The sequence below is a fragment of the Lissotriton vulgaris genome, chromosome 2_1 (assembly GCF_964263255.1).
Source record: "Lissotriton vulgaris chromosome 2_1, aLisVul1.2, whole genome shotgun sequence".
Classification (NCBI taxonomy): Eukaryota; Metazoa; Chordata; class Amphibia; order Caudata; family Salamandridae; genus Lissotriton; species Lissotriton vulgaris.
Window position 1 is genome coordinate 950335325 of NC_141687.1, and position 27041 is coordinate 950362365.

At 46.4% G+C, this 27041-nt stretch overlaps 1 protein-coding gene across 2 annotated transcripts in view; it reads right to left on the bottom strand.

Annotated features, from left to right (window-relative positions):
• The window catches only part of AGO4 (argonaute RISC component 4), a 464331-nt gene that overhangs the window by 198989 nt on the left and 238301 nt on the right, over positions 1 to 27041 (bottom strand). For both annotated transcript variants that reach the window (XM_086956500.1, XM_086956502.1), the window contains exons 10-11: positions 18890 to 19018; positions 18511 to 18644 (exon numbers count right to left, since the gene is read on the bottom strand). In XM_086956500.1, coding sequence (XP_086812626.1) covers positions 18511 to 18644; positions 18890 to 19018 — 263 coding nt within the window. The remainder of the gene's footprint in view (positions 1 to 18510; positions 18645 to 18889; positions 19019 to 27041) is intronic.

A 27041-nucleotide genomic window follows, 5' to 3' on the forward strand; every position in this document is an offset into this window, starting at 1 on the left:
TTTCAATCAGCTACCGAAGATCAGGTCAACGTACTTGTTGGCAAGATTAAATCAGGCTCTCCATTGGACCCATGCCCTCCGACCATAATGAACCAACTACACAATGTTGTTACCCAGCCGCTGACCAACATATGCAATTCCATCTTCAAAACCGGTGTCTATCCACAGACCTGGAAGAAGGCTATTGTTAAACCTTTGATTAAGAAGCCTTCCTTAGACCCTACCATCACTTCCAACTACAGGCCTATTGCCTGCCTTCCCTTCCCTGACAAAATAGTAGAGGCAATAATGAATAAACAGCTCTCCGAGTTTATTGAACAACATAAGCTCCTAGATGATACTCAGTTCGGGTTCCGGAAGGAACACGGAACTGAGACAGCATTGGTAAAAGCCTCGGATGAAATTCGAGAAATCATGGATTCGGGAGGCGCGGCAGTGCTTATCTTGTTGGACCGGTCTGCTGCCTTTGACACGGTCGACCACGTCATCTTGGTCGACCGTGTCGCAGCCCTTGGAATTAGTCATCTGGCTAAAGATCTTATAGCCTCTTTCCTAGTCAATCGCAAACAGGCAGTCAAATTGGGCAACTACTATTCGCCCACTTCTGAACTGCTCTGTGGGGTCCCTCAAGGATCCTCGCTAAGTCCCACGCTTTTTAATATCTACGTTGCGGACTTGGCGAGGGTCATTAAATCTCATGGGATGCGATTGACTACCTACACGGATGACACCCAACTTGTGTTGGCAGTACACAAGAACGGTCCAGTGGTAGCAGCTAAGTTTCAGGAGGGGCTACTGGATGTACAATCATAGATGCACAGTAACTGCCTGAAACTTAATGCAGACAAAACCGAAGTTATGACCTTCGGTAAGATCTCCCCCGAATGGTCTTCAACATGGTGGCCCAGTCAGATGGGCTCTCCCTCGGTTCCTGCTGTTAAGGTTAGGAATTTGGGAGTTATCTTCGATAACAAGTTATCATTTGGTTACCATGTAAATAAGGTGGTCTCTCCTGCATTCTTCGTGCTGAAGAAAATAAAAAAACTCATGCCATACCTGCCTGCCTCGGCAGGGAAAACACTCATCACCACCTTAGTGTTTTCGAAGCTGGATTAAGGAAACACCCTCTTCCTTGGTGCAAACGCCCTCTTCCTTGGTACAAACAAATACATTCTGAATAAACTACAGTCTGTGCAAAATATGGCAGCACGGATCCTACTTAATATTCCCTGGCGACACTCCACTTCAGTAGCCATACGCCCTTTACACTGGCTAAGGGTAGAGAGCAGAATCAAATTTAAGGCTCTCTGTATCGCCTATAAGGCCATCCATCAGACTGGACCGAAGTTCCTAAAGGAAGCTTTTCAGGTGTACATACCTGGAAAGGATTTAAGATCAGCGGCAAGCTGTCTATTGCATGTCCCTCGCACAAGAACGGCCACATGGGGAGACAGACGTTTCCTGGTAGCAACCCCCAGATTGTGGAACACACTTCCCTTGCACACTAAAACAGCACCAACACTCATTGCCTTTCGCAAGGCCTTGAAGACATGGCTATTCAACCAATAAGTTCACGCCCTGAATTTTGTGCATCCCAGAGTATCTCACTGCGCCTAGACACCCTAGGGTATTAGTTGCGCATTAAAAATTCCATAAATAAATAAAATAAATAAAATATAAGTAAAAAAAATAAGTAAAAATCTCTCTCATATATATATATATATATATATATATATATATATATATATATATATATATATATAGTTGCACTACCGCATATAACTCCGGGTCCACAGCTGCCTTACTTGGGCAGCTTTCTGTGGTACAGGAGGTGCCTTACTTGCGGGGTGCTTGCGGGGACATTAACAACCTCTTTAATACTTTTTTTGCATGCGTCTGGCGGCGGCAACCCACTTGGGTTTTACGGAACCACCAGTCCCAGAGAGCATTGCTTCAAGTTTTACACCTATGCATAATTACTGAGGGTATTTACTGGTGCCTGCAGCTTGCCGTCATGTCACATGTGCTGCCACTGAAGAGTGCGTTGGCCCGAAGCGCGTCTGGCAGGAAATGGACTCTGTTCGCAGCTCGCGCCCTTGCGTTGGTATATATATTACACACATACAGCAAGCACTTATTTAAAAGGTTAATTGAAGTTAGTAAAAGGTAGTAACTAAACTAGTAACTTTAGGAAATCATCATTTTGAAGACAGCAAACGTGCAAGAAGCAAAATGCTACTTACCAGTATGCATCTGTTCTTGGCATGTAGAGCTTTAGATTTGTATACTATAGCATAGATCGCCATCTGGTGTTGGGCTCGGATGTTTGCACTTTGTTATTGTAGAAGTTTTCTAGTCATGAGATAGGTGACTCCTCCTTTGGTTTGTAGTGCGCTTGGGCAACGACTTCATCTCCAGATTGTTTTCGCCGTAAAGGGTGGTGTATTAGTTCGAAATAGAAAGATGTCTAATGTAGCCAAGTAAGATATTACTGCAACAGATACAGGTATCCGGGGAGGCGGGTGGGCGTATACAAATCTACAGCTCTACATGCCAAGAAAGGATGCATACAGGTAAGTAGCATTTTCCCTTCGAGGCATACGAGCTGTACATTGTATACTGTAGCATAGACTATACAGCAGTGTTGCCTTCGCGGTGGCCACCAGTATCGGTTGCAGCAGTTTGAAACAGTGTTTTTAGTACAGCCTGGCCCACACTAGCTTGTTTTGCTTAAACATCTACACAGTAATGTTTAGTGAATGTGTGTGGTGCAGACCATGTTGCTGCTTTACAAATGTCATCCATGGGGATATTTCCTAAGAATGCCATAGATGCCCCTATTTTGCGTGTGGAATGCGCCATAGGGTGAATTGATAAAGTACGTTTTGCTTTTTGATAGCATATTTTAATGGTTTTAACAATCCATCTGGCAATTCCTGCTTCTGATGCAGGATTGCCTTATTGTGGTGGTGAGAAAGCTGCAAAAAGTGGTTTTATTTTCCTGAAACTTTGTTCTGTCAATGTAGTAAAGAATAGCTCTTAACGTCCAGCATATGAAGAGCCCATTCTTCAACTGAGTCAGGTTGAGGAAAAAAGAGCTCAACGGACTGGTTAAGGTGAAAGGGAGAGACTACTTTAGGTAGGAATTTCAGGTTTTTCCTAGGAACCACTTTGCTGTGATGGATTTGCAAAATTGGTTCTTGTATGGTTAATGCCTGGAGTTCATTTACTCTTCTGAGAGATGAGATGGCCACAAGAAAAGCTACTTTCCAAGTGAGAAATTGCAGCTCACATTTGTGTAAAGGCTCACCATGGGGGACCCATGAGCCTGATAAGGACAATATTTAGATTCCAGATTAGAGAGGGTGGAATTCTGGGAGGAATTGTTCTTTTAAGACCTTCCATAAATGCTTTAATGTCAGGAACCCTAAACAATGACAAGGGTTGCCCGTTTTGCAGGCAAGCTGCTATGGCAGCGAGATGTAATCTCATGGAGGTGTATGCAAGTTTACATCTTTGTAGATGTAGGATAACAAATAATGTTTTGGATGGAAGCATCTAATGGATTGATTACGTTATTGCAGTAATGACAAATCTTTTCCTTTTAACTGCATAGCAAGCTCTAGTAGTAGGAACGTCTAGTCTCTCTGATAATATTCATGCAGTCTGGTGGGAGGTTGAGATATCCAAACTATAAGACTTCAGGAGCCATATTGCTAGGTTCAGTTGAGCTGGATCTGGATGCCTTATGTCTCCATGGTTCTGCGTGAGCAGCTTTGGTGAAAGGTGTAACTTTAGTTGTGGTACTACTGAGAGTTCTAGCAGTGTTGTGAACCGTGGTTGGCAGGCCCAAGCTGGTACAACCAAGATCATGATGAGGGACTGTTTCAGCTTGCGGACTAGTAGCGGAATGAGTGGCAGAAGTGAAAAAGCGAACACAAATCTGCCTAACCAGTTCATCCATATCGCATTGCCATTGGACAGTGGGTGTGGATACCTGGAGGCGAAGTTAGGGCATTTTGTGTTTAAGTGTGTGGCAAACAGATCTATGTCTAGATGGCCCCACATTTGAAAGAAGGGATAAAGGACTTTTGGATGAAGTTCCCACTCGTGAATCTGTTGTAGCTAGCGACTGAGCAAATCCGCTATCTGATTGGGTGTTCCAGGTAGATGCTCTGCTCAGAGATATATTTTTTGGGGGGGGGGGGGGGGGGGGGGAATAGCCCATCTCCATATGCTTTGTGCTAGCTGTGAAAGCTGTAGGGAGTGTGCCCCCCCCCCCCTGTTTTTATATGTAGTACATTGCTGTCATGTTGTCCGCCCGGATGAGGACAGCCTTGCCTACGAGGTGTACCTGAAAAGAGTTGTGAGAAATATGGCCAGTAACTCCAGATTGATCTGGAGGTGTGTCGGTTGAGGGGTCCATATACCCTGAATGGTATGGTTTAAGAGGAGCTCCCCAGCAGGTGAGCGACGTGTCTGCTGTTAAACCTATGTGTGGAACTGGGTCCAGGAACAGCCGCACTCTGGAAAGATTGTGTGTTCCACCACTGCAGAGAGCGATGTGTGCGGCTGTCCAACACCAGATCTGAGAGTTGCCCCTGGGCCTGATTCCACTGATGTGCTAAGCATTCCTGTAATGGACGCATTTGGAGTCTTGCATAAGAACAATTGTTACTTACCTGTAAACAGGTGGTTCTCCAGTATTGGTGTCTTTCATAGATTCACATGCTTGAATATTCCCCGTCGTCGAAGTGGGAGTCCCACGGTAAATAAAATAGCAATAACATACCAATAACATGTATGTAAATACAGAACACATAAAATACTAGAAAATACATAGTAAATACTCAAAAACAATTCCTACACAGGAATACATGGTAGAGAGAGAAAACACTTTTAACATATTACTGTCATTATGTTAGTCCAAACTACAGTCAATCAGGTGCCAGCACCCTTCCAGAAACTTCTCCTCAGAGCTCAGACCCTCAGATTTTCGTAGCACAAGAGTGAAAAAAGTCGATGAGGAGAAGCGAGCTTCTGAGGGGACGTGGGTGGGTCTCATGTGAATCTATGAAAGACACCAATACTGGAGAACCACCCGTTTACAGGTAAGTAACAATTGTTCTTCTCCAGTATTAGGGTGTCTTTCATAGATTCACATGCTTGAATAGAATTGAGCGCAGTAACAGCCGAAGAGGCCCGATTGCTATGTAACAGCATGGAAAAATTCAATGAGACAATAATAGTCATGTAAGTGCGGATAGCAATCATATAAAACCAAAGTGGAGGAGGGAAGATAGAGGCTCACCTTAGTTAAAAAGACGACGAAGTACTGCCTGTCCCACTGCTGTATCCGCCTCGTTGATGGCATCCAGGCAGTAGTGCTTCGTGAACATGCTCCTGTTGGACCACGTGGCTGCTCGGCAGATCTGATGAAGCGGCACACCAGCAAACAGGGCGGTAGAGGATGACATCGCCCTGATGGAATGAGCCCTCACTGAAGATTGTAGAGGCTTGCTGATGGCAGAAGATAATGGCTAAAGAAAGCCAACGTGCAATAGTTGGCTTGGTAACAGGGCGCCCTTTACGCATGCGTCCATAGGCAATGAACAGTTGATCGAACCTGAGAAAAGGGGCTGTCTTGTAGTTGTAAAATTTAAGGCATCGTTTGATGTCCAAAGAGTGCAGTCGTTGCTCTGCCGGAGATCAAGGATCGGCAAAGAAAGTCTTTAAGAAAACAGGTTCATTTAGATGGAAATTCGTAGGCACCTTTGGCAGAAAAGTTGGGTTGGTGCAAAGCACCACAGTCCAGTTTGAATTGGAGAAAAGGACGTTAAATAGTGAAAGCGTGAAGATCACTCACGCGACGATATGATGTCAGAACAAGGAGAAGGGCTACCTTCCAGGTCAGAAACTTTAAGTCCGCCCTATGGATAGGCTCGAATGGCGCCTTCATTAGTTGGGCCAAGACGACACTGAAATGCCAAGTGGGGGGAGGATGCCGAAGAGGTGGGAACTTCCGGAACAGTCCTTTGAAAAACTGACCAATAACTCTGGAAGAACAGAGAGAGGAGGAGCCATCCTGCCGGAAACGGGAGATTGCAGACAAGAAAACTCTCAAAGTAGCATGGGAAAGCCCTGATTGAGCCAGGTGCAAAAAGAACAGAAGTAGCTGCTCCGGAGTGGAATGGATAGGATGGATATTAGTAGCCGCGCACCAATGACAGAACCTCTTCCATTTGAGCTTGTAAGTCTTAATGTAGACGGAGCTCTGGCCTGAGCGAGAATGTCTCGGCATTCCGGCGAGATATTTAAATGTGCAAATTCAAGGTGCTCAGATTCCAGGCTAACAATTGTAGAGAGGAGGGGTTCAGATGGCAAATCTGACCCTTGTCCATCGTGAGGAGGTCCGGTCGAGGATAAGTTCGCACTGGGACAGAAGGAGCAACTCCGAGAACCACGCCTGTCGGGGCCATCTGGGGGCGATCAGGAGAATGTGGCAGGGCTGCCTCCTCATCTTCCACAGCGCACAAGGCACCAACGGAATCTGAGGAAAAGCGCAGGTGAATAGATCCCACCAATTCATCAAAAGGTCATTCCCGCACGACCCGTGGTGGGGAGGCCAACTTGCGTAAGATGGGCATTTCCGGTTCTCTGGGGTTGCAAAGAGATCCAGAGACGGACGACCCCACCGTTGAAAAACGAGGTCGAGAGTTGGTTGATGCAACTCCCACTCGTGGGTCGACGACGTGGACCTGCTGAGAGAATCCGCTAGGATGTTGGAGACGCCCGGCAGATGCACCGCTGTCAGGGTAACTTGATGACTGATTGCCCAATCCCAGATCAACTGAGCCAGCAGAGACAAGAGTGGAGACCTGGTTCCGCCCTGCTTGTTGACATAGCGCATGCTGGTGGTATTGATATTACCTGATATTTCTTTCTTCTTGAGTCTATCCCTAGCGCCGGGAAACCCACTGCAGGTAGCTGTTGCGCGTTACAAGTTAAATAAAATTAAAATAAATAAAATTGTCCGTCTGAATGAGCACCGATTCCCCTTGAATCACAGGTTGGAACGACTTGAGTGCCAGAAAAAATGGCCATCAACTCCAGCCTGTTGATGTGCCAAGAACGCTGAAGCAGAGACCATTTGCCCTTGGAGAAGCCTTGAAGTGGAGCACCCCAGCCTTCTAAGGAGGCGTCCATTGTTAGCGTGAGTTCTGGAGTGGTGGAGAGGAAAGAAGTCCCTGTCGCAAGGTTGGACAGTTGCGCCCACCACTGGAGAGCCGTTCTCATGCAAGCGGTGACACCAACGAGGTCGTTGAAAGAACTGGTGACCTGACGCCACTGTACGTACAATTCCCCCTGAATGGGAGTCCGTAGTCTGCAATTTGGGATCAGTGTAATACAAGATGATGCCATCCCCAGAAATTACGTTAAGATCAGAACTGAAACGGACAGTTTTGCCCGAATCAGAGACACCAAGCGGAGGATTTTTTGACGACTCTTGGGACACGAATGCCTTTGTAAGCATTGTATCTAAAGTGGCTTCCAGAAAATTCCTGCGGGTAGCCGGTTCGACCTGGGACTGGTCGGCATGGATGGCTAGGCTGAGAGATCGAAACACGTCCTGACAAAGATAAGTGTCTTGAAGCAGCTGTTTGCGAGACTGACTTGAGGAGGCAGTCGTCCAGATATAGAAAGATTTGGACGCCCTGAAGACGCAGGTAAGCCACTACTGGAGCCAATACTTTGGTTTAGACACGAGGGGCGGACCGGAGGCCGTAACGCAACACCTTGAACTGGAAGTCACAAGTACTTCCGATACTTTCGGAGAATTGGAACATGAAAGTAAGCATCCTGAAGGTCGATGGTGGTCATGTAGTCGCCCATGGAGAGAAGTCGCAAGATTTCTACTAGTGTAAGCATGCAGAAGGATTGGCTCTTGAGGTACCTGTTGAGTGCTCGCAAATCCAGGATCAGTCGCCAGTCTCCAGTCTTGAGTATTAGGAAAAAACAGGAATAGAAACACTTTCCCCTCTGAGACTTGAGAACCACTTCGACTGCACCTTTTTGAATTAGAAGATGGACTTGATGGAAAAGCTCCTTGAGGTGGGGAGGAGGCGGGCCAGACGGTGGAGTGGGAGGAGGAATCTTGATGAACAGTAGAGCATGGCCCTTTGCCACAATGTCCAGAACCCAGCAGTCCGAAGTGATGGAGGACCACTGAGAAAAGAACAGGGAGATTCGACCTCCACACTGGGGGGATAAATAAGTCATTGACGTTTGGGAGTGGAGCCTCTTTACGAGTATTTCCCCCTGTAGGATTTGGACGACTGCTGTCGGTGGACTGCTGTTGGTTGGATGAGTAACGTTGATTACCTTGGTGGTAGGAGCGATATGGAGTGTTTCTTCCACGAAAAGTTGAGGTGCCGCGTCCGCGTGCACCACGAAAAGGCTGCTTCCGAAACTGTAAAGTCCCCAATGAGCGAGCAGTATCAGTGTCCTTCTTAATGGACTGTAATGCCTAATCTACATGCGCCCCAAAAAGCGACTCACCGTCATACGGCATATCCAGGATTTTGGCTTTTACTTCCTGGTGGAAAGAGGTGGACCGTAACCAACCCTGCCTCCGCAAGACCGCTGCCCCAGCAAGCTGACGAAAGCCAGTGCACGCAATGTCAACTGCGCAATCAATAATCTCCTTCGATGTCCTCTCTCCATCCTGCAGAATCTTTAAGGCTTCCGCCTTGGAAGCGTCAGGGATGAGGGCCACCAGGGCAGACAAGTCCGACCACATCTGGCGGTCGTAGCGGCCTAAGATGGCTAATGCATTATCTGCCCTCACTGTAGTGGATGCCATAGTGGAGAATTTGCGTCCAATAGCGTCCAGGCGACTACCCTCCCGATCCCAAGGAGCCGTAATTAGAGAGGTCGGATTACTGTAACGACGCTGTGCAGCTTGAATGACCACTGAGTCAGGCTTCGGATGAGAAACAAGGCACACTGGAGAACCGATGGGAGCCTTGTATTTTTTCTCAAAGCGAGGCAGTTGTGCTGGTAGTGAATTTGAAGTTTGCATTAATTTCATCCCTTCAGTCCATATAAAATCTCGGATGGGTTTAGTGTGGACTTGCTTGAATGGTTGATTTTTAAAATCGGAGGAAACAGTCCTCCTCTCTCTCGACTCAGGGCAGCTTGAAGCGCTGGGCCGCTCTATCCATCAGCTGATGTAAACTTGCCATGTCCACCGGAGGCGAATCCCCGGGCTCCACCTGAGGAGGGGGAAGGTGTCTGGATTTGGCAGTCGTCGCACTCCGCCATGTGGGTGTCGACGTCATCATCGTGAACTTCATCATCCCATTCTGGAATGACGTCATCAACAGGTTACACCATAGTGTATATTTTCACTGACGTCTGAATTTGTGGAGAAGGCGTTGGTGGCTGCGGTGGTGGAACAGTGACAGGAGCCGCCACAGCCGCAGGCACATGATGCACAGGTAAACCCTGTGGAGAGGGCGGGAAACGCCGGTTGTAGTCATCCAACATATGTTGGAGATTTGAGATAAGCGACAAAGGCAGTGTCGCAGTTGGAACCTGCACAGAATGATCTTCTGCCTGAGAATATTGGTCGTCATCATCATCACCATAATCCTGGCACTTGAAAATCAATTCCGAAGGACTGCGTGCCACTCTGAAGGAATCACCCACATCATTGTCACAGTCAGAGTCCTGCTCAGAGCCCGTGGCAAACCTGGGCGAGGGAGGGTGTGGATCTGGGATGGATAGCTGGTCAACTGACAGCTAACGACGATGGTGAAAGGGGTCAGTGGCGGAAGGGCCTGACCCGGTGGAAGACAAGGGCACCAAAGGCAATGAAGCTTTCGAAGAAGGAATCACCGTCGACGGTGTTGAAGGTGCAGAGGACGAAGATGGCAGAGGCGTCGGCGAAGTTGCTGCACAAGGAGCCGCCGTCGACGGAACCATCGTAGACGGTAAGTTAGTCGATTAGGTCGTCGGCGTTGATGAAGCTGCCGTCAACGGAGTTGTCGTCGACAGGACCAACGAAGATTTGTGAGCTTTCATAGACTAGGATTTCGGTGACGACTAAGCAGATTTCTTCGTCGACGAGGCAATAGGTATCGTTGACGAGACAGTCTTCAAGCTAAGTGATACCTTAGTCGACATGGAAGACATCGACGTAGCAGTCGACGACTATCCGGAGGCTGATGTCATCACTGTCGCCGTCTACGATCTGGAGACGGCTTATCTCGTCGTCGGGACGATAGTCTACGCTCCCGTCGTCAATGAAACATGTTTCGGAGCAGAAACATGATGGGAGGCAGCAGAAGACGCCTGAGAGCCAGGTCTCGTGGGCGTAGAGGTAGTAGGAGGTGGTGAAGACACCGCAGGAGCCACAGACAGGGAAAGTTTCTTCCTTTTTAGAAAAGGAGAAGGCATATCCTGCACACTACTACGCTTGGAGGCTGCTTTAGATGGTCCGGATTGCAAACTTTCTGCATCCGACAGTTCCGAATCCTTGTCTTTAAGCCTCTGAAGCCAAATGAGGAGACGGCCTGCTCTGTCCTTAAGGGTCTTTGTAGAGAAAGTCCTGCAAAACTTGCATTTACCAACCTCATGGTCGGGATAAAGACAATAAATGCACTTCTTGTGGGGGTCTTCAGAGTAAAGACGCAATTTCCCACAAGAAGAACAAGGTCAAAATACAGACTTCTTACTTGAAGACATGCTGAGAAGACTGGAAAACTTGAAGAAGTTGAGAAAACTGAGCAGAGCTCAAAGGAGACTCCCTTCACACGACGTGCAGTAGAAAATCTGAGGGTCTGAGCTCTGAGGAGGTGGTTCTGGAAGGATGCTGGCGCCTGATTGGCTGTAGTTTGGACTAACATAATGACAGGAATATGTTACAAGTGTTTTCTCTCTCTACCATGTATTCCTATGTAGGAATTGTTTTTGAGTATTTACTATGTATTTTCTAGTATTTTATGCGTTCTGTATTTACATACATAGGTTATTGGTATGTTATTGCTATTTTATTTACCGTGGGACTGCCACTTCGACAACGGGGAATATTCAAGCATGTGAATCTATGAAAGACACCCTAATACTGGAGAAGGGACAATTAAAATTCAAGATGCCATCATCCCTATGAGCTGCATAAAAACTCGAGCTGGTAGTGATTTTTGTGGTTGAAATTTTGTTATGAGTGCTAGCATAGTGGTTATCCTGGCAGGATTGGGAAATGCTAGTGCTTTGAAAGTTTTTATTGTTGTCCCTAAATACTGTTGGATGTGGAATGGTTGAAGATGCGACTTGGCAAGGTTTATTGTAAATATTAAGTTGTGCGGCAGCTGGATTGTCTTGTGCGTTTGTTGTAGACCATCTGTGTGATTTGGCTTTTATAAGCCAGTCATCCAGGTAAGGAAACACATGAATATGTTGTCTTCCTAAGTGGGCTGCTACCACTGCGAGGCATTTTGTGACTACTCTGGGAGCTGTTGTCACTTTGAATGGAAGGACTTTGAACTGGTAGTGTTGACTGTCCACTATAAACCGTAGATATTTTCTGTGAGCAGGGTGAATAGGAATGTGAAAGTAGGCGTCCTTGAGATCTAAAGTGGCAAGGAAATTGCCTTGTTGGAGCAGTGGAAGAACCTGTTGCAGAGTTACCATGTGGAAGTGATCAGATTGTATGTACAGGTTAAAGGGCCTGAGGTCTACTATTGGCCAGAGTGTACCGTCCTTCTTTGGAATGAGAAGGTTTAGGGAATAAACCCCTGTACCTTCATGATTAAGATAGAGGCACTGGTTCTATTGTGTGTTTTTGTAAGAGATGGAAGCTCCTGCTTAAGAAGGGTAAGATGTTCTGTGGACATTGGCAATTGTCTGCAGGGTATCTGAGGAGGGGTAGAGGAGAGTTTCAGGCATTAACCATACTGGATAATTTGTCTCACCCACCTGTCTGTGGTGATGTTCCAGACAGGTAGGAACTGTGATATCTTCCTCAGACCGGAGTGGAATGGTCTGGAGGAAGCGGAGGAAAGTCATTGTTTGGTAGTGAGGGAGGTTCAGTTGTAGTTACTCCGAGCTCTCCCTTTGTTAATATTTCCTCTGTACCCACCCCTAAAATATCCTCTGTTGGGGGATGTTTGTGTAGGGGTTTTATAGGAGGAAGTTGTAGCCTCTGTGGTAATATGTTTGCTTCCACCTCTACAGAAGAAGCGATGAAAGGACCCCTGTGCAGTCTGAAACTGCAATGCTCCCATAGATTTAGCAGTATCAGTGTCCTTTTTAGGGCTCGCGCAGGCGTTGCAGTGCGCAGCACTGCTCGCACAGCAAGAGCCCTTTTGTATAGGGTTCAGTAAGCTGCTCGTACGTGTGATCAGGCTTTCGCCAACTGCCCTTGGGTTTAGCGTTTTTTTAATTAAAAATAATGCACGCAATTGGGCAAAGGTGGTCGCATGTCCCGCCTTTGCTCCACCCATTCCCACCAGTGGCCAGCGCGCATTCGCCTCGCTGCCGCGCTCCCACCCCCCGCTCCTCTGTGGGGCGAGCACACCACTGGTTGCAGTCTGGTTTCTCCTCTCGAGTTTGCTGACAGTTCTTGCCAGTTCTGCAGTGACCTCTTTATTTCTTGTTTAAATGTTAGTCCTGTCACAGTCCCCCGCCGCTGTAGGCGTGGAGTGTTTTTCATGTGTACTGTATACAGTCTGCGCTGAGGTGTGTGCGCGCGTCTGCCTCCAGCTGTCAACCTCTCAGGCACAGAGCGTGCCAGCTGACTAGGGCACCTCTGCGCGCAGAGCAGCTCTGCGGGCCTAGTGGGGGGCGGGAGAGCAGTGACTGGGCAAGCTCCTTTGACTGTGACAACCGAGCGGGCACGGATGCTCCCGGGGAGAGCCCTGCGCTCGAGCCGGCTAACTCCCAGTTGTCCAGGAAACTGTGCACCCCGCTGGATCATATGTTCTCCACTTGTTCTGCGTGCTGGAAGCCGGGGTAAGGTGCTGCAGGAGGGAGGAGGGTGGACGTCGCGCACTGGCACCATGATCTGATGCGGGCCAGACCGGCAGCACCCACCTCAACAACGTGCCTTTAACCGGGAGCTGTGTCCCTCTTCAGTACAGGGTCTCTGCTGACAGGAACACCTTTCAGAGACTTGTTTTCAGACCGATTGACAGCACAGGAAGATGTGAAGGAGAACAGGCCGACTAAGGCTGAAATTGCAACAGGGGATATTTGAGGCATTAGAGCCAGACAAACAGTGGAAAGCACGGCACGATGCACTAGAAGAGGTATACAAGGGGGAGGATGCAGTACGCTGTACTGACATGTGTGGGGGACAAGGAGACAGAACTCAGAAGGAACGGGAGGGAGAGATCAGAGATTAGGGAACAAAGTGCAAAAGGAATCTGAACTTGGCTAACATGAACTTGGCTAACAAGAAGAGAGCGAAGAAGCTGCTGATAATAGAGGACAAGGAGGCTTGGGAAGGACGACAGTGATGGGTACCGGCGGTGGGCATATAGAATTCCAAAGGGTTTGGGCACTGAAAGTTTAACTGATCCTGCTGTGTTTATGTGCTATACTTAACTGAGGTTCCCCGCCATACTTTTTATAGTGTTTGTATGTGCTGTACTTCCGGGCAGCCGCCGCTTCCTCAGGACCCTGACAGCGCTGCAGCGGCATGGGCCAATGCTCCTAGAGGTCCATCTTTTGGCAGACAAAGTGGTCTGGAGCCATGCCAGAACCTGACTGCCACAGTAGGACATTGACAGTGTTCTCTGCTCTCCCTGGAGCATGTGAAATGAGAGCAGCAGGATCAATTAAACGGTCAGTGCCCAAACCCTTTGGAATTCGATAACAAAATGAGCATGGTCATAAAGCTGAGATTGCGCACCACAAGCTCCTGGAGTGTAACAGATGGCGCTTGGTAAGTTCCTCTTTACATACCTGAAGTTCATTTTGTATCAGTTGTCATTATTTCTCTCAAATTAAACTACTAATGGAACTAGGGAACAGAGCAATAAGGTGACGTGCCCAGGATCACACCATTTCCAGAAGCGAGGAAATGAGTATCAGAGTTTGATGCAGCTTTTCAGTGTGAGACCCGGTCTTCTGTCAATGGCACAAAGTGTTTGTAGCTCCAGTATGCATTTTGGCAATGCTTTTTCAGTCCAACGCATACTGGAATGCACATAAACGTCCTAGATTTGCTTTTGACTCGGAACATTGCTTTTAATGTCGGGCCTCAAGGACAAAGCGCCTTCCTCGTTATTTTCCCGTCACACTACATAGCATACACATTTTCTTTGCGTTTGAGTCTGCTGATGTAAACCAAGTTGTTCTCAAATATAAAGCACTAGATTACTGTTAGCAACGAGTGCACACTGTAAAAAATTATATATTATAGGTGTTCTCAATGCTGGAAATCATTAGACTGGAATTAGCTTTAATGAAAGCAACCACAGCTGCTCTCTGCGATTCTGGGATGATTGCTTTATCTTATGCATTCTGTGGGTCCACCTCTTGGGCTATTGGCATTTGCTGAATGAATTAACCTGATGGGGCAATATGGTTATCTTTGGCCATGGGCAATCACGATTAATGCAAAGCTGATGGGGAAGTATGATGCTTATATTTTCAAAATTATGTGCATCAAAGCCATAGTTGTTGCTTATTTGTGGAATGCAACTAACCACCATTGACAAAGCCAACAGTCCTGGCTTGTTGTAGGTGTAATGGTACTTGTTGTAACTGGATGGAATGACGAAGCAGCAAAATATTAGTGGGGCAACGCACTATGCTAAGCACGGGCATTCAGTTCGTGGTTTTAAGCACCACCCTTCATTACATCGCCCATGTCCCTTTGAGAGCACCTCAAAGCCTTTTCATTCCACTTAAAGCCCTGCCTCCGTTATAGTGACTTCCTGCTGTAGCGGGATAACAAGTTCACTCAGGCCATCATACCTGCCAACTTGTTATGAATATTACAAATAATATTTTAACAACAAACATCGCATAAAAAAACCACTAAACAATTTACTAACGAAGATTACACAACTATTACCATACCAAATATGTATCACCTTCAGATTCGTAAAATTATTGCATAACTGTTACAGTATTCAAATTACAACTAATTCCATTTTTTTTCCGATTTAATATCATCTGCATAACCTGCTATATCTATTTGCATTTGACAATTTTTAATAGGTTGCTTTGCTTATAAGTACTTCATTTCTTAATGCACGTACAAATTAAAAAAAAAATCATTTTTAGTGCCAACAACTTAAACTTTAATGCGAGACGTATTGCATTGAAAATGCTTGTTCATTTTTTCCTAGAGCTGTCTACAGCTGGCCCAAAGAGGTGTTCCTGATTAAACGATTGATTTAAAATAGTGGTTTGAATTTCCTGTTTAAATCAGGAAATGCGTAACCATGCATATCTACGGAGTAAAACACTGGCGTTAAACGATCTAGCCGCAGTGTCTGCTGCATCAAGGGCACATTTGATGGAGGCATTTGTAATTAACTTGCTCTCCCGGACTAGATCAATTGTCTTGGCTTTTTATTGGTCAGGTAAGTGTTGAATAAGGTTTTCTAGCTCATTGTAGTGAGCCCGGTCATATCTGGCGAGTAGAGCTTGTGCATTGGCTATCCTCCAATGATTAGCTACTTGGAAAGCAAAACGTTTGCCTGATGCATCCAGCAGTTTAGATTCCTTATCTGGGGGTGGTGCTTCGCCAGAAGTTTGGGAATTAGCCAGTTTTCTTGCATTGAGACTACCAAGGAGTCTAATGAGAGTTGTGCCTTGATGTACATGGGATCTTTAGGGGCAGGTCTACATTTTTTCTCAATATGTGGATTGAGAATCCTGGCCCTGACGGGTCTTTAAATCTGTTGGGTGCGTGTTTAATTATCCCTTTAAGCATGAGCAATGTATGTATGATCTTATGGGACTGATAAAAAAGTGTCTATTAAAAAATCTTCCTCCAAGGGGTCAGAATGTAATGACACGCCATGGTATTGAGCAGCTCTATTAATAAGTTGGCTAAAACTTATGTCTGGGGGTGATGGCTTAGATGGGTATGCATCTGGATCAGGGATGTCTGGAGGATCTGCAGGATCGTCATAATCATCCCATGTATCCTGTGGCGGGGTAGTTTTATTGTCATTAGGGTCATCTAAGGGAAGGGATAATCGCTTTGTCCGTCCCCACTCCCTAAATCATACTCATCCTGTGGTGATAAGGGTAAGCTTGGAGACAATCTAGGAGATTGTGCCGGATAGTGCATAGGATATTCAAGTTGAGCAGGAAGAATAGGAGAAGAGGGTCTTATGGGCGATGTTGCAAAGTCTCTCTTCTTAGCAGGAACCTCAGGTGTATGTAAGGTATCAATTTTCCTCTTTTTTCTTGCAATACAGAAAAGGCCTGTTTTAGGGTCCACCTGTAATGTTTTTTGCTTCGGGTCAGCAGGACCTTGTCTAAAGAGTTCATCCTGGTCGCCTGTTCTCGGTGCCGATTTTTCCGGTTCCGAGCAGGACTTTAATTTGGTGCCCGGAGCCTTAGGAGTTTTATGCTCAGAGGGCTTTGAAGGTGGGGTGGAGTCGAAGATTTCCGGTGCTTTTCTGGTTCTGAGGCCTTGTGGTCTTGACGCCGAAGGGCTTGGTCCCGAAGCATTCATGGCTGAAATGATGTGTATCCTAGATTTCGGCATCAAAGGTGGTTTAAGGATAGCAATGTGTGGCTTGCTCGGTCCCGAGCTGCCAGAAGGCTTTTCGTTTTTCTTCGGAGCTGGGCCCGGAGGAAGGACTTCTGAAGCTTTGCTGTGGTCTCGACTCGGGCCCGCAGGCAAAGACTTGACTAGAGTATTTTGCTTATCTGGTTGGGCAGTAGTAGGGGCTTTTGTACTCACTAGTTGCCCTGGTGTGAGGTCATCAGATCCTAAGTCATCCTCTTCGGAGACGATCTACAGTTGATCTGAATCCTCTGGAACATTGGGCCTTCATCAAAGAGATTTTACGGCACCGGTGCAGCTTATGACATGACGGCGAGCCTGGCAATCACAGATGGTCGTCTTCGAACAAAAAGCGGTACAGGCTTGGCAATCCTTCTCCATGTGTTCTGGCAATAGGCAAAGGTTGCACACCTTGTGATGTTGACTGTGTGGAAATTTAGTTCCACACTGTGGGCATTTTTTAAATGGAGTTCTTTCCATGAGCTGTAGGCCCAATGGCGTCGATAGGCCCAATGTCCTGCGTCGACAGCCGGAATTGAGAAATATAAATCAGCGCATCACAGGCACGCGAACGAGAGAACACCGTCAAAGATGATAGGTTGCGCGTCGAAAAAGTTCCGGAAATACAGTGCCGAGCCCGAGCGAGCAAGTTTCATCCGAACCGATAGCGGAAAAAAACAATCTGGAGATGAAGTAGATGCCCATGCGCACTACTAACCAAAAGAGGAGTCACCTATCTCATGACTAAAAAACTTCTACAATAACCAAGTTAAAAAATCAGAGCCCAACACCAGATGGCGATCGATGCTACAGTATGCAATCTACAGCTCATATGCCTCGAACTGATAGTTTTTTCCAAAACTCAAAAAGTATTTAATTGACCTGTAGAACCATTCAACCAATAATAACTCAAATTATAGCAGTGCATTCACAAGTATAATTTTTAAAGTGTTGGTTTTCAAACATGAATTTCAGAACATTCATAATAACCCTCAACATTTGTAAAGAGCAAAAAATCACCTGTAAGGGTCTCCAGGCGCTGGGGGCTGTCAGGAATATTAAGCAAGCTATTGCCCAGAGACACATGGTAATGGGCTAATCTGCCGCCGATGCCTGGGATCGAACCGTGATCCCCAGATTCCAGCGTCCGTCGCCCTGCCCACGGCGCCACACCTCTCCCACGCTTCATAGTTCTGACCCCCGATGTTCCCCCCTCCCAACGATGCCATTAGTGATTACATCCAAGCACAAGAGATTTTTTCGTACAGAACGCATCCTGAAGTCATGTTTTCGAGGTCCTCTTATATGGGATAATGAAGAAAAAGGAGGGAAATTCAGATGACCCAATTGTGTGAACCTGGACAATCGTTTTAAGTGGAAAAGCTGCGATTCATCCCAGGTTTTCTGGTTTCACATTGCGCAATTGAGTTCAGCCACTACATATACATGCTTCACTTCAACTAAACCAACTTTATACCCCCCTCACCCAGCTGGCATCAGTGTGGCCCTCGGTCACACCAAAGATCAAACGTTGTGGCCCGCGGAACCCATGTATTAAAGGTACACATTGCTAGATGGTCACATGAGCTTAAACTTTTTTTTCAAAGCACCTTTATCCAGTCCCAGCTTTTTACCTTCAATTTGAATGGTGTGACTTACAGGCAACTGCACTCATTGATAAGTCGGCCAGCTACTGGAAGCATTGGATTGTTTATTTAGAGAATTACATCAGATACGGAGACAATACTCACTTCAGCAAGTCTTCTCTACATTGTTTCTGTGGAGCGAAACAAGCAACGGCCCAGACTTTGATCTCAATACCAGCATAGAACTGCTTCCCACGCATGTCCCATACACCTTGATTTGGTGTTGCTACAGTTTTGTTCTGGAAATAAATTTTAAAAAGGGCAACTTTAGACTGAAATGTGCATCACCACAGCTGTATATACAAACACAAAGCTAACGTAAGGGAAATAAGTGACTGAGAATCGTAAATGCACTTTTTCTGGTTCGGCTTACTGGTTCGGGAAGGGGCTGAGGGTGGGGGGTTTTCTCTTGGTAAAAATCCCACAAATCAAAGGGTAAGAGGGCAGGTATTCTAAACACCTGCTCTCCTGGAAGTTAGCTTACTCTGCCACCATACTGCAACATAGGAGCTGGTAACACTCTTCCCGTAAGCTCAGTCATTTCATTGTGAACCACAATGCCGAACTCTTTTAGGTAGGGATCTGGTCCTCCCACCATGCTGTTACTCTTCACCTAGAAAAGAGGAATGAGAACAGTTACTCAGTTAGCAAGTCACCATTCCAGATGTTCTATTCAGCAACTACAGGAAGCCAGCTTGAAACACCATGAGAATACAAATATATTTCAGGAGTTATCAAGTCAGTGTGGTTCAGAAACTCGAAACATGCAAACACTTGAGTCACAGCCAACCAAACTACATTTCTACAAACTGGTGGAGAGAATATAAATTGGTCTGGCAGCCTTCATTGATTTGTTTATGAAACTAAATGAACGCAACTCCCATTTCTACTACTACTAAGTCCATCATTAAACAATATGTTTGCAAATCAATAAATGCTACAATACTTTAAAACAGTAGAATGGTAAACTCAAGTATTCATTGTTAGCATATGAATATGCGAAACTTCAATAAAGACAACAGAGTGGCACAGGGCTAATAACAGATGGTATAAGCCTTCTGCTCAATCATTCTAAGGTTTCCCTCAGTTTATTCCTGTTAAATTCATGAGCCCTTCGAGGAGTTGAAGGGATGCCTGTAGTCAACATTCCCCAAGGCTACTCCCCTTCAGCAAACCAGACTTGCTCACTCGAGGCTCCGATGTTGGACTCATGAGGCCCAGTGTAGGTCTCTGATCATGATTTTTGAGATTTAAAAACAGACCAATTAGGTGCTGTAAACATTTCTTTTCTTATTTTTGTTCATCACTAACTGTGCTATTAGCAACATCAGGAGTGGGAGCATCCTTTCTTCTTTGAGGTCCTGAAGAAAAGCCTTGGGGTTAGGGCTTGAAACTAGTCTACCAACCAGGGAAACAGTAGGTAATCACACCTCTAGCATTTCCCGCTTGTCCCCAGATTTTAGCATATCAATTAGGGGTAGAAAATAAAGTTGTTTTTGTCCTACTATTTTGATATTTTTTATGTTCACTTCCAAAACCCACTCCATCTTCATAAAAAGACCACATAGAAAAAAAAGTGTCCCTGTACACCTATTAAGTGCTTCCGTATATTCGTAGGTAGCAGCAGGCCATCGTCCGTAAAGGACAGGAATGGACTATATGATGAATAATGCTACCAAGGGGAAACTCAGGTGGGTTAGGGTTATTCTTAAAGAAAAAGTTTTTCTTTTCAATTCAACAAGAGGTGCGATTTCCTTCTGAAATAGAGGGGACTCTAAATTAAAGGACAGTCAAGGATGGTGTCCCATACAACGAGATGACTGTCAAAAGACTCCCACAGCGTAAGAACTAGCAATTAGGTGACCACCAATTTCATCGCCAGTCAGGCCCGCCACCCCAATTACATTGTACATAGACATGAAAGCTTAGCACCACACTAATGACGAACATCTAAGTCGAAGAAAAAGACTTGCAAGCTATTGGCTTAAAAACACTGTCATGGGGTAGGAAAGTGCCATTTTTCCATGGCTGCCCCCTAACTTTCTGCCACATACCAGATGCACTTTGAGTGTGACCTGGGTATGTGCCAATCAGGTTCCCAGGGACTGTGTTTTTTCTCTAAACTGTACCATTGTTTGCACAGTTGGCAAAACTCTGGCCCTTGTAAGCTGTGGTAGTTAAGGAAAGGCCTCTGGGGGCTTCAGCATGTATTATGCCACCCTGTTAGACTTGGCATCTTTTGACGTGCTTCCCATGAGTTTTTAATTTGACCTCCCGGTTTTGACTTTTTGCTGGCGTAGTGTTTCTGCGCACTTTTCTCACTGATGATCCGTGGTAATGTGCAAGTGCACCTGTAGTAAATTGTGTTATGGATTGGTGTTTCCATGATTGGCCTGTTTGATTTACTTGTTAGTCTCTAGTAAAGTGCACTGAGTGTGCCAGAGCCTGTGAATCAAATGCTACTAGTGGTCCTGCAGCACGGATTGTGCCACCCACATGAGTAGCCCTGAAAAAAGTTAACTCAGACCCGCCATTGCGGAGTCGACTTGGCCAGTGCACACACTTGCCAGTGCCTCACCTTAACTTTTCTTACATGTCCGCCACCACTAAGGTAGGCCCAAGGTACTCCTGTGGGCCGGGTGCAGTGTATGTGAAAGGTAGGACATTACCTGGTGTGTGTGGCATGTTCTGATAGCGAATTACTGCCAATTTCTTTTTCCGCTATTGCAAGGCTACCTGTTCCCCATAGGACAGAATGGGGCGTAAACATAACCGGCCCAGGGAGTAGGAAAATACATTTTAGGTATGCCTAAACTCAGAATCTAATGATGCATCTTTTAGAGAAGGTGATTTTTACATCCTGTGTTTGAAAATACCACTTTAAGAAAGTAGGGATTTTCTGGCTCAGTCATCTCGTGTGCCTCTACTGGAATGTGGATTATCTGTCTGGGTTTTGGATGACAGAAGGCTGGGGAGCAGGAGTGGCAACAGATAAGGGGTCTACAACCTTTTCTGTAGTGAGAGCTACTTCTGATCAGCGAAAATTGTGAGCTACTAAAGGCCAGCCAGCTATCGCATTTTACAAGAGACCCCCCCTTGACACCCTCGCAATGCAACGAAGCACGGAAGCCATAGTAGTCACAGTACTGCCTGCTAACCTGCTGAAAAGTACTTTACTCTTCACTCTCACACATCCTGGATTAGAACCTTTCAAATAAAGTTACCGAAATATGAAACCGGAATGCAAAACATCTCACAAGAGCTCTCAGCCTGGCTAGGAATGTGGTATCAAACAATCAGTACAGGCAGTACCATGGACAACTGACCAGTCCTTGACCTCAAAAGGACAACACCGTCACACCCATCTGAGATAAAACCAAATCATAGAATATATAGTGTGCTTCTTAGTACACGTTCTCGCTCCCAGGGCCCATCACAACTAGATATATGTAACCTGTTCTCAACTGGACTCCACGCACCATAATCACCTCCTTCTCCAATATAAATGTTCTTCATAAAGCGCTGCGCTGCTCACTGGAATTAGTTCTACACTATTAAACAGCTTTTTGTCCCATGAATGGGCTAGTCAGAGGCACCTCGGAGCTGTTGTTGATGGCATTGCTACAATCAGATACATCTTATCCAGATGTGTACCTCTCCAAACCTTTGTGTTCGAGGGTGGGGGTCCGACCCTGGCACACCTCACTCCTCCCGCTCTATATAACATTTGATTTGGAACTGGCATCTGATAAACTCTGACAGCAGGGGCATGTCGGTATTGAACCAAATACATCCCTCGTGGTACCTTTAGGTGGCACATGGACTCTGTCCTGCACTAATGCGAGAGGGGAAACTTCACTTCTGTTCCACCAGTTGTACCCTCGGTGCAGCATACAACCTGGGGTCCTCTTGAATACTGTAGCAGAGATGTAAGACCGCTGTCTGCAGTGTTCTTAATGTAGCACTGAACCTGCACCTTAGATCACCGCTAAGGGCTTAGCTGAAGTTGCTCTCCCAATCTTTTTCCATTTACGCTGTTTGTCCCCTGCTGACGGAGAAATCCAGAAAGTTTTTAGTCAACCGAGGTATTCTGTAACGTAAACCTAGCAGCACTCCAGCTGTCTCCAGGCATCAGCATTCACACCTCAAGAAGCTGCTTTGAATCCATGAATAATTGTCTCCTCAAATATATAAATGTACATTTCTGTTGCTCAATTGCTGTTAATACCTGGTCTGAATTTTAACAGCCTTTATTATGAGTGTAAGAATCACGGGGTAGGAGACATCAAGCAGGGAAAATAACCCTTTCAGGCCAGGCAGACTGCTCTTGTTGTTTTTTCCCCTCGCTGCCCCTCCAGCCGCCACTACTCGCAACTAAAACTAAAAAACTGCAACTTTTTGAGGCCAGGACTTACCAATTGATCTGCTGCTCTGCACGCAAATCAGAGACGTGGTGACGGACTTGAAAAGGTAGACCACTTACAAGCTACCAAACTTTCCGGCCCCTTCCAGCACACGTTGCGCAGGTTGAAAGCGCGGTACCAGACTGCGCAAGGACGGTGGTGCAGAGATCACGCAGATGACTAACTACGTCGTACTCTTAAGCCCGTCCTAGCTAATTTCAATTCAGCCTATCAGAGCAGTTGATTTTGGTGAGGGTGGGCAACGGGTATTAAAAAAACAGATGAAAAATGTAAAATGACCAAAAAGGGCTAAAAAACTAGGATGCTGGAGCGAGCTACTCACGGGACCTCAGCAAGCTATCAGTAGCTCATGATCAACTGGTTGGAGACCCCTGCTCCAGATAGTCTAGGTGGGTCAGGAAAGGGCTGAATAGACATGGGCTGCAATTGGGGAAGGGGGAGGAGATCTCCTTGTACCTCAAAGGGCCTGGTCTGCCTCTGACCATGATATCTCCAACTCCTGCCAGGAAGTCACACCAGAGAAGGCAGAACTGGTTGTGGCTGGGCACAGACACTCTGCCTAAGAGATCAAAGGATTTGGGAATATAAATATTGGTGCTCAGACCGCTGAACTTTAGAACTCTTTTGGATCAAGAAAACTGTCCAGAAGAGCTGGATAAGCTGTGAGGAGGAACTACCCCTTTACTGTGTGCTTTGCTGTGTTGGCCTGAAGTGGCTCCTTCAGTCTTGGGCAGGGAAAGGACTGGACTGAACTTTCTGCAATCTACTTTTGTGAGTTTCTCAAAGGGCTCGAGGTAGAGCTTGCCCCCTGTTCAAGAAGTCTCAGGAACAGCAAGGAGTTCAAGCTCTTCTGCCCTCAGCACCGGGGACTGTGTGTTTTGTGCTGCAACAGAGGAAAAAGCAACCAGACGCCGTCTACGACGCCGCTGACGACTGTGTCCTGAAGGCACTGCCCCAACGCGACCCTGGTTTCACCGACGCCGCCTGCTGACGCCACCACCCAGCCGCTGCTCGCACCAGGACCTATGGGCACCGCTTCGTGACGACACCTTGGCCTCCCAGACAACGCTACTCCATGCCGAAATAGACGCCGCTGCTTGCAACGAGATTTGAGGGCACTGCTCGTAATGTTATGACGCACCACCCTCATCCCGCACGGTAGCCTTGGACTGCCAGCACCATCGACTCCAGACGACAATGCTCCAACGACGATGCAGATTGCGCCACGACCTGCCAGCACCGCAACCCTGGTCTCACCGACAACGCCATCTGACGCCGCCACCGAGCTGCTGCTCGCACCGCGACCCAAGGGCCCCGTATGCCGCACTTCGTCCCGCACCACCCAGCGCCTGCCGACGCCAGCGCTCCCGACTTAGAGAGGAGTGCGATCTGTAACGCGTGTAGCTTCAAGGGCCCAGACTACTCCTGCACCGACCCCCGGAACAGAAGCCTGCGGACGGCATGCTTTCGGAAGCTCAACGAAAGGTCGCAGACACCCTGCATTTCTCAAAGGTACTGTTTGCAGGTCTTCCCGACACCATAGCTGGCACCCGCAAAGCCCACAACGCTATGAAAGCCCCGTACGGAGTGATCAACTTCGAGGAACTGTTTTTCAAGGTTATTTTGATAACAGAAGATTTTCAAGTACTGTAATGTGGATTTTTATAGTTTTTGGTCTTGTCTGAAGTATATGAAAATATTGGATATTTCAAAACTGATGTGGTGTCTTTTTGTAGTATTTACACTATTACTGTTGGTTATGTGCAAATGTTTCACACACTGCCTCCAAGATAAGCCTGACTGCTCATGCTAAGCTACCAAGGGGGTGAGCAGGGGTTATTTTAGGAGTGTAACTCCCTTAACCGGACTAGAGTGGGGGTTTCTGCCTGGCTTTGGCACATGACCTAGTCTACCAAAAATCCAATTTCTAACACACCCTCAGTGACCTCTCACCACAAACATGCATCCCTGCCTTTCCAGCCTGCATGTTGTGGTGCAGCTAAAAGTGAAGAATTGACGTGACACACATCCCTGTGTGCCATGCCAGCCCAGCACTTCAGGAGTCCTTCACCCTTAAGGCAGGGTGCAATGTGTGAGAAAGTGCCCTTTTTCTGCATGGTTGCCCCCACTTTTTGCTGAACTGCTGATATGCTTTCACTGAGTGTGCCCTGGGTTCCTGCTAATCAGGTACCCAGGGCCTATGTTCTTTCCCTAAAACTGCATTGAAACCCAAACCCAATTGGCATCTCTGGACACAGGTCAGCCCTTGGTAAATTGTACCACAGGTACCCAGGGGACTGTGACCAGGGAAGACCTATGGGCTGCAGCACTTATTGTGCCACCCTCAGAGGTCCTGTACCTTCACACTCACAAACTGCCTTTGCAGGCAGTGTGTCTTGGTGCATAAAGTGAAGAGTTGACATGGCACACATCCCTGTGTGCCATGCCTACAATCCACTGCCCTGGAATAGATCAGTCACCACTCTAGCTGGGTGCCCTACAGTGCAGTGCTACTTTTAAGAGTATATGGTGCTGGGAGTTTATTACAAACTCCACAGCACCATAATGGCTTTACTGAAAACTGGGAAGTTTGGTATCGAATTTCTCAGCACATTAAATCTACACTGATGCCAGTGTGGGCTTTAAGGAAAAATACACAAAGAGGGCATCTTAGAGATTCCCCCTGAAAAAGAAACTACCACTGTGTACAGACAGAGTGGCTGCTTCAGCTTTCACCACCAGACGTGTTCCTGGACCCCTGGGGTCGAGAGCCTGCTGCTCTCGGGCTTGAAACAATGCACATCCTGGGACGAGGCGACAACCCTCCTCCCCCAGGATGGGCAGGGTCCACGAAGGGGAAGCTTCAAAGGCTTGCCACCTTTGTGGGCTTCCCCAGGCCACTTGCTGCTTTCAGCAAATGGTCCCCACTGGTTCTAACCCCCACTTTGGGCAGGAGAACCGGAAAGAAAAACAAGTGAGGAAGAGAGGTGTGCCCACCTCTACCAGCTCCATCTCAGGTGTGGGAGGCAAGGTGAAGCACAACTGTCCACGCCATCTGGCAAATGGGGGTAACCAGCCAACCAGAGAGGCATATGCCCCCCTCCCACTGTAGGGTGGCATAGTAGGGGGGTGTACCCACCCCCAAAAAAGGGACCCATTAGTCCCAACCTTTACTTATCTGTATCGCCCATAAACTTAGTATCAATCAAATCAAAATCCTTTATTTCGGTATTCAAAAATATAAATACCATAAAAGTACAGATACAAATTTACATTACACATTATTTAAAAAAGATTATCCTAAAAACAATTCCAATTTAAAAATTGAAGTACAATACCAGCAGAATGACACCGGATAATCTAAACGATGGTAGAGAAACAACACTCAACAGTAAAATATGAAAACATTTTTTACAGATTATTACAATAAGTGTGTTACATGTCCTAACCTAAATTTGGCCTATGCCTAATACAAAGCTTCCAAAATTGGGCTATATTTTATGCAGAGCTAGGATCTTCCAAAGTTGCATTCCAAGATAGGCTGGACAACATCATCTTAGGCCCAGAATTTTTGATAAGGGAATTAGCCATAGTTTCCTGGGATCTTGGTAAAACTTGCAGAAGACAACTGCATGAATTGATGATTGAGCCGAAGTGTCATCACAAGGACACAACATCAAAGTAGCTGACCAATTATTAACCGTTGGAAAAGACACTAAACGATGAAATATGTTCAGCCTAAAGCCGTTTAACAAGAAATTTTCAAAACGGCTCAATTCGAACGTTAAATATGGCTGCATATTCAAAGTGGTTTGGATTGTTAAGATATGCTGAACAGTAGGTTGAGACGCCTCTGTGGTCAACCGTAGTTTTTCTGGATGGGTTAGACAGTTTTTTAAAACTTTCTAGAAATTTCTGTAATTGATGTAGGCTAATAATACTACCTTATCAGACCGAAGTCATTTAAAAAGTCTTTAATATAAGCCAACCAACCTATCCTGTGTCCATATTCCAAAGAAAGGCAATCTTGCAAAAGTGCTTGGGTAAAAATAGTTTTAGTAGAGGACCATATACGGTGACACAGGAGGATTGGTTGGATTTTGACTATATCGGTAAGATAAGGCAAACTAAGTTCCAGATTGCAGCTGTATGTTGAGGTGGTGCGGGGTACAACAAGGAGAAACCTCAGAAAATTATTAACTTCAACCTTGC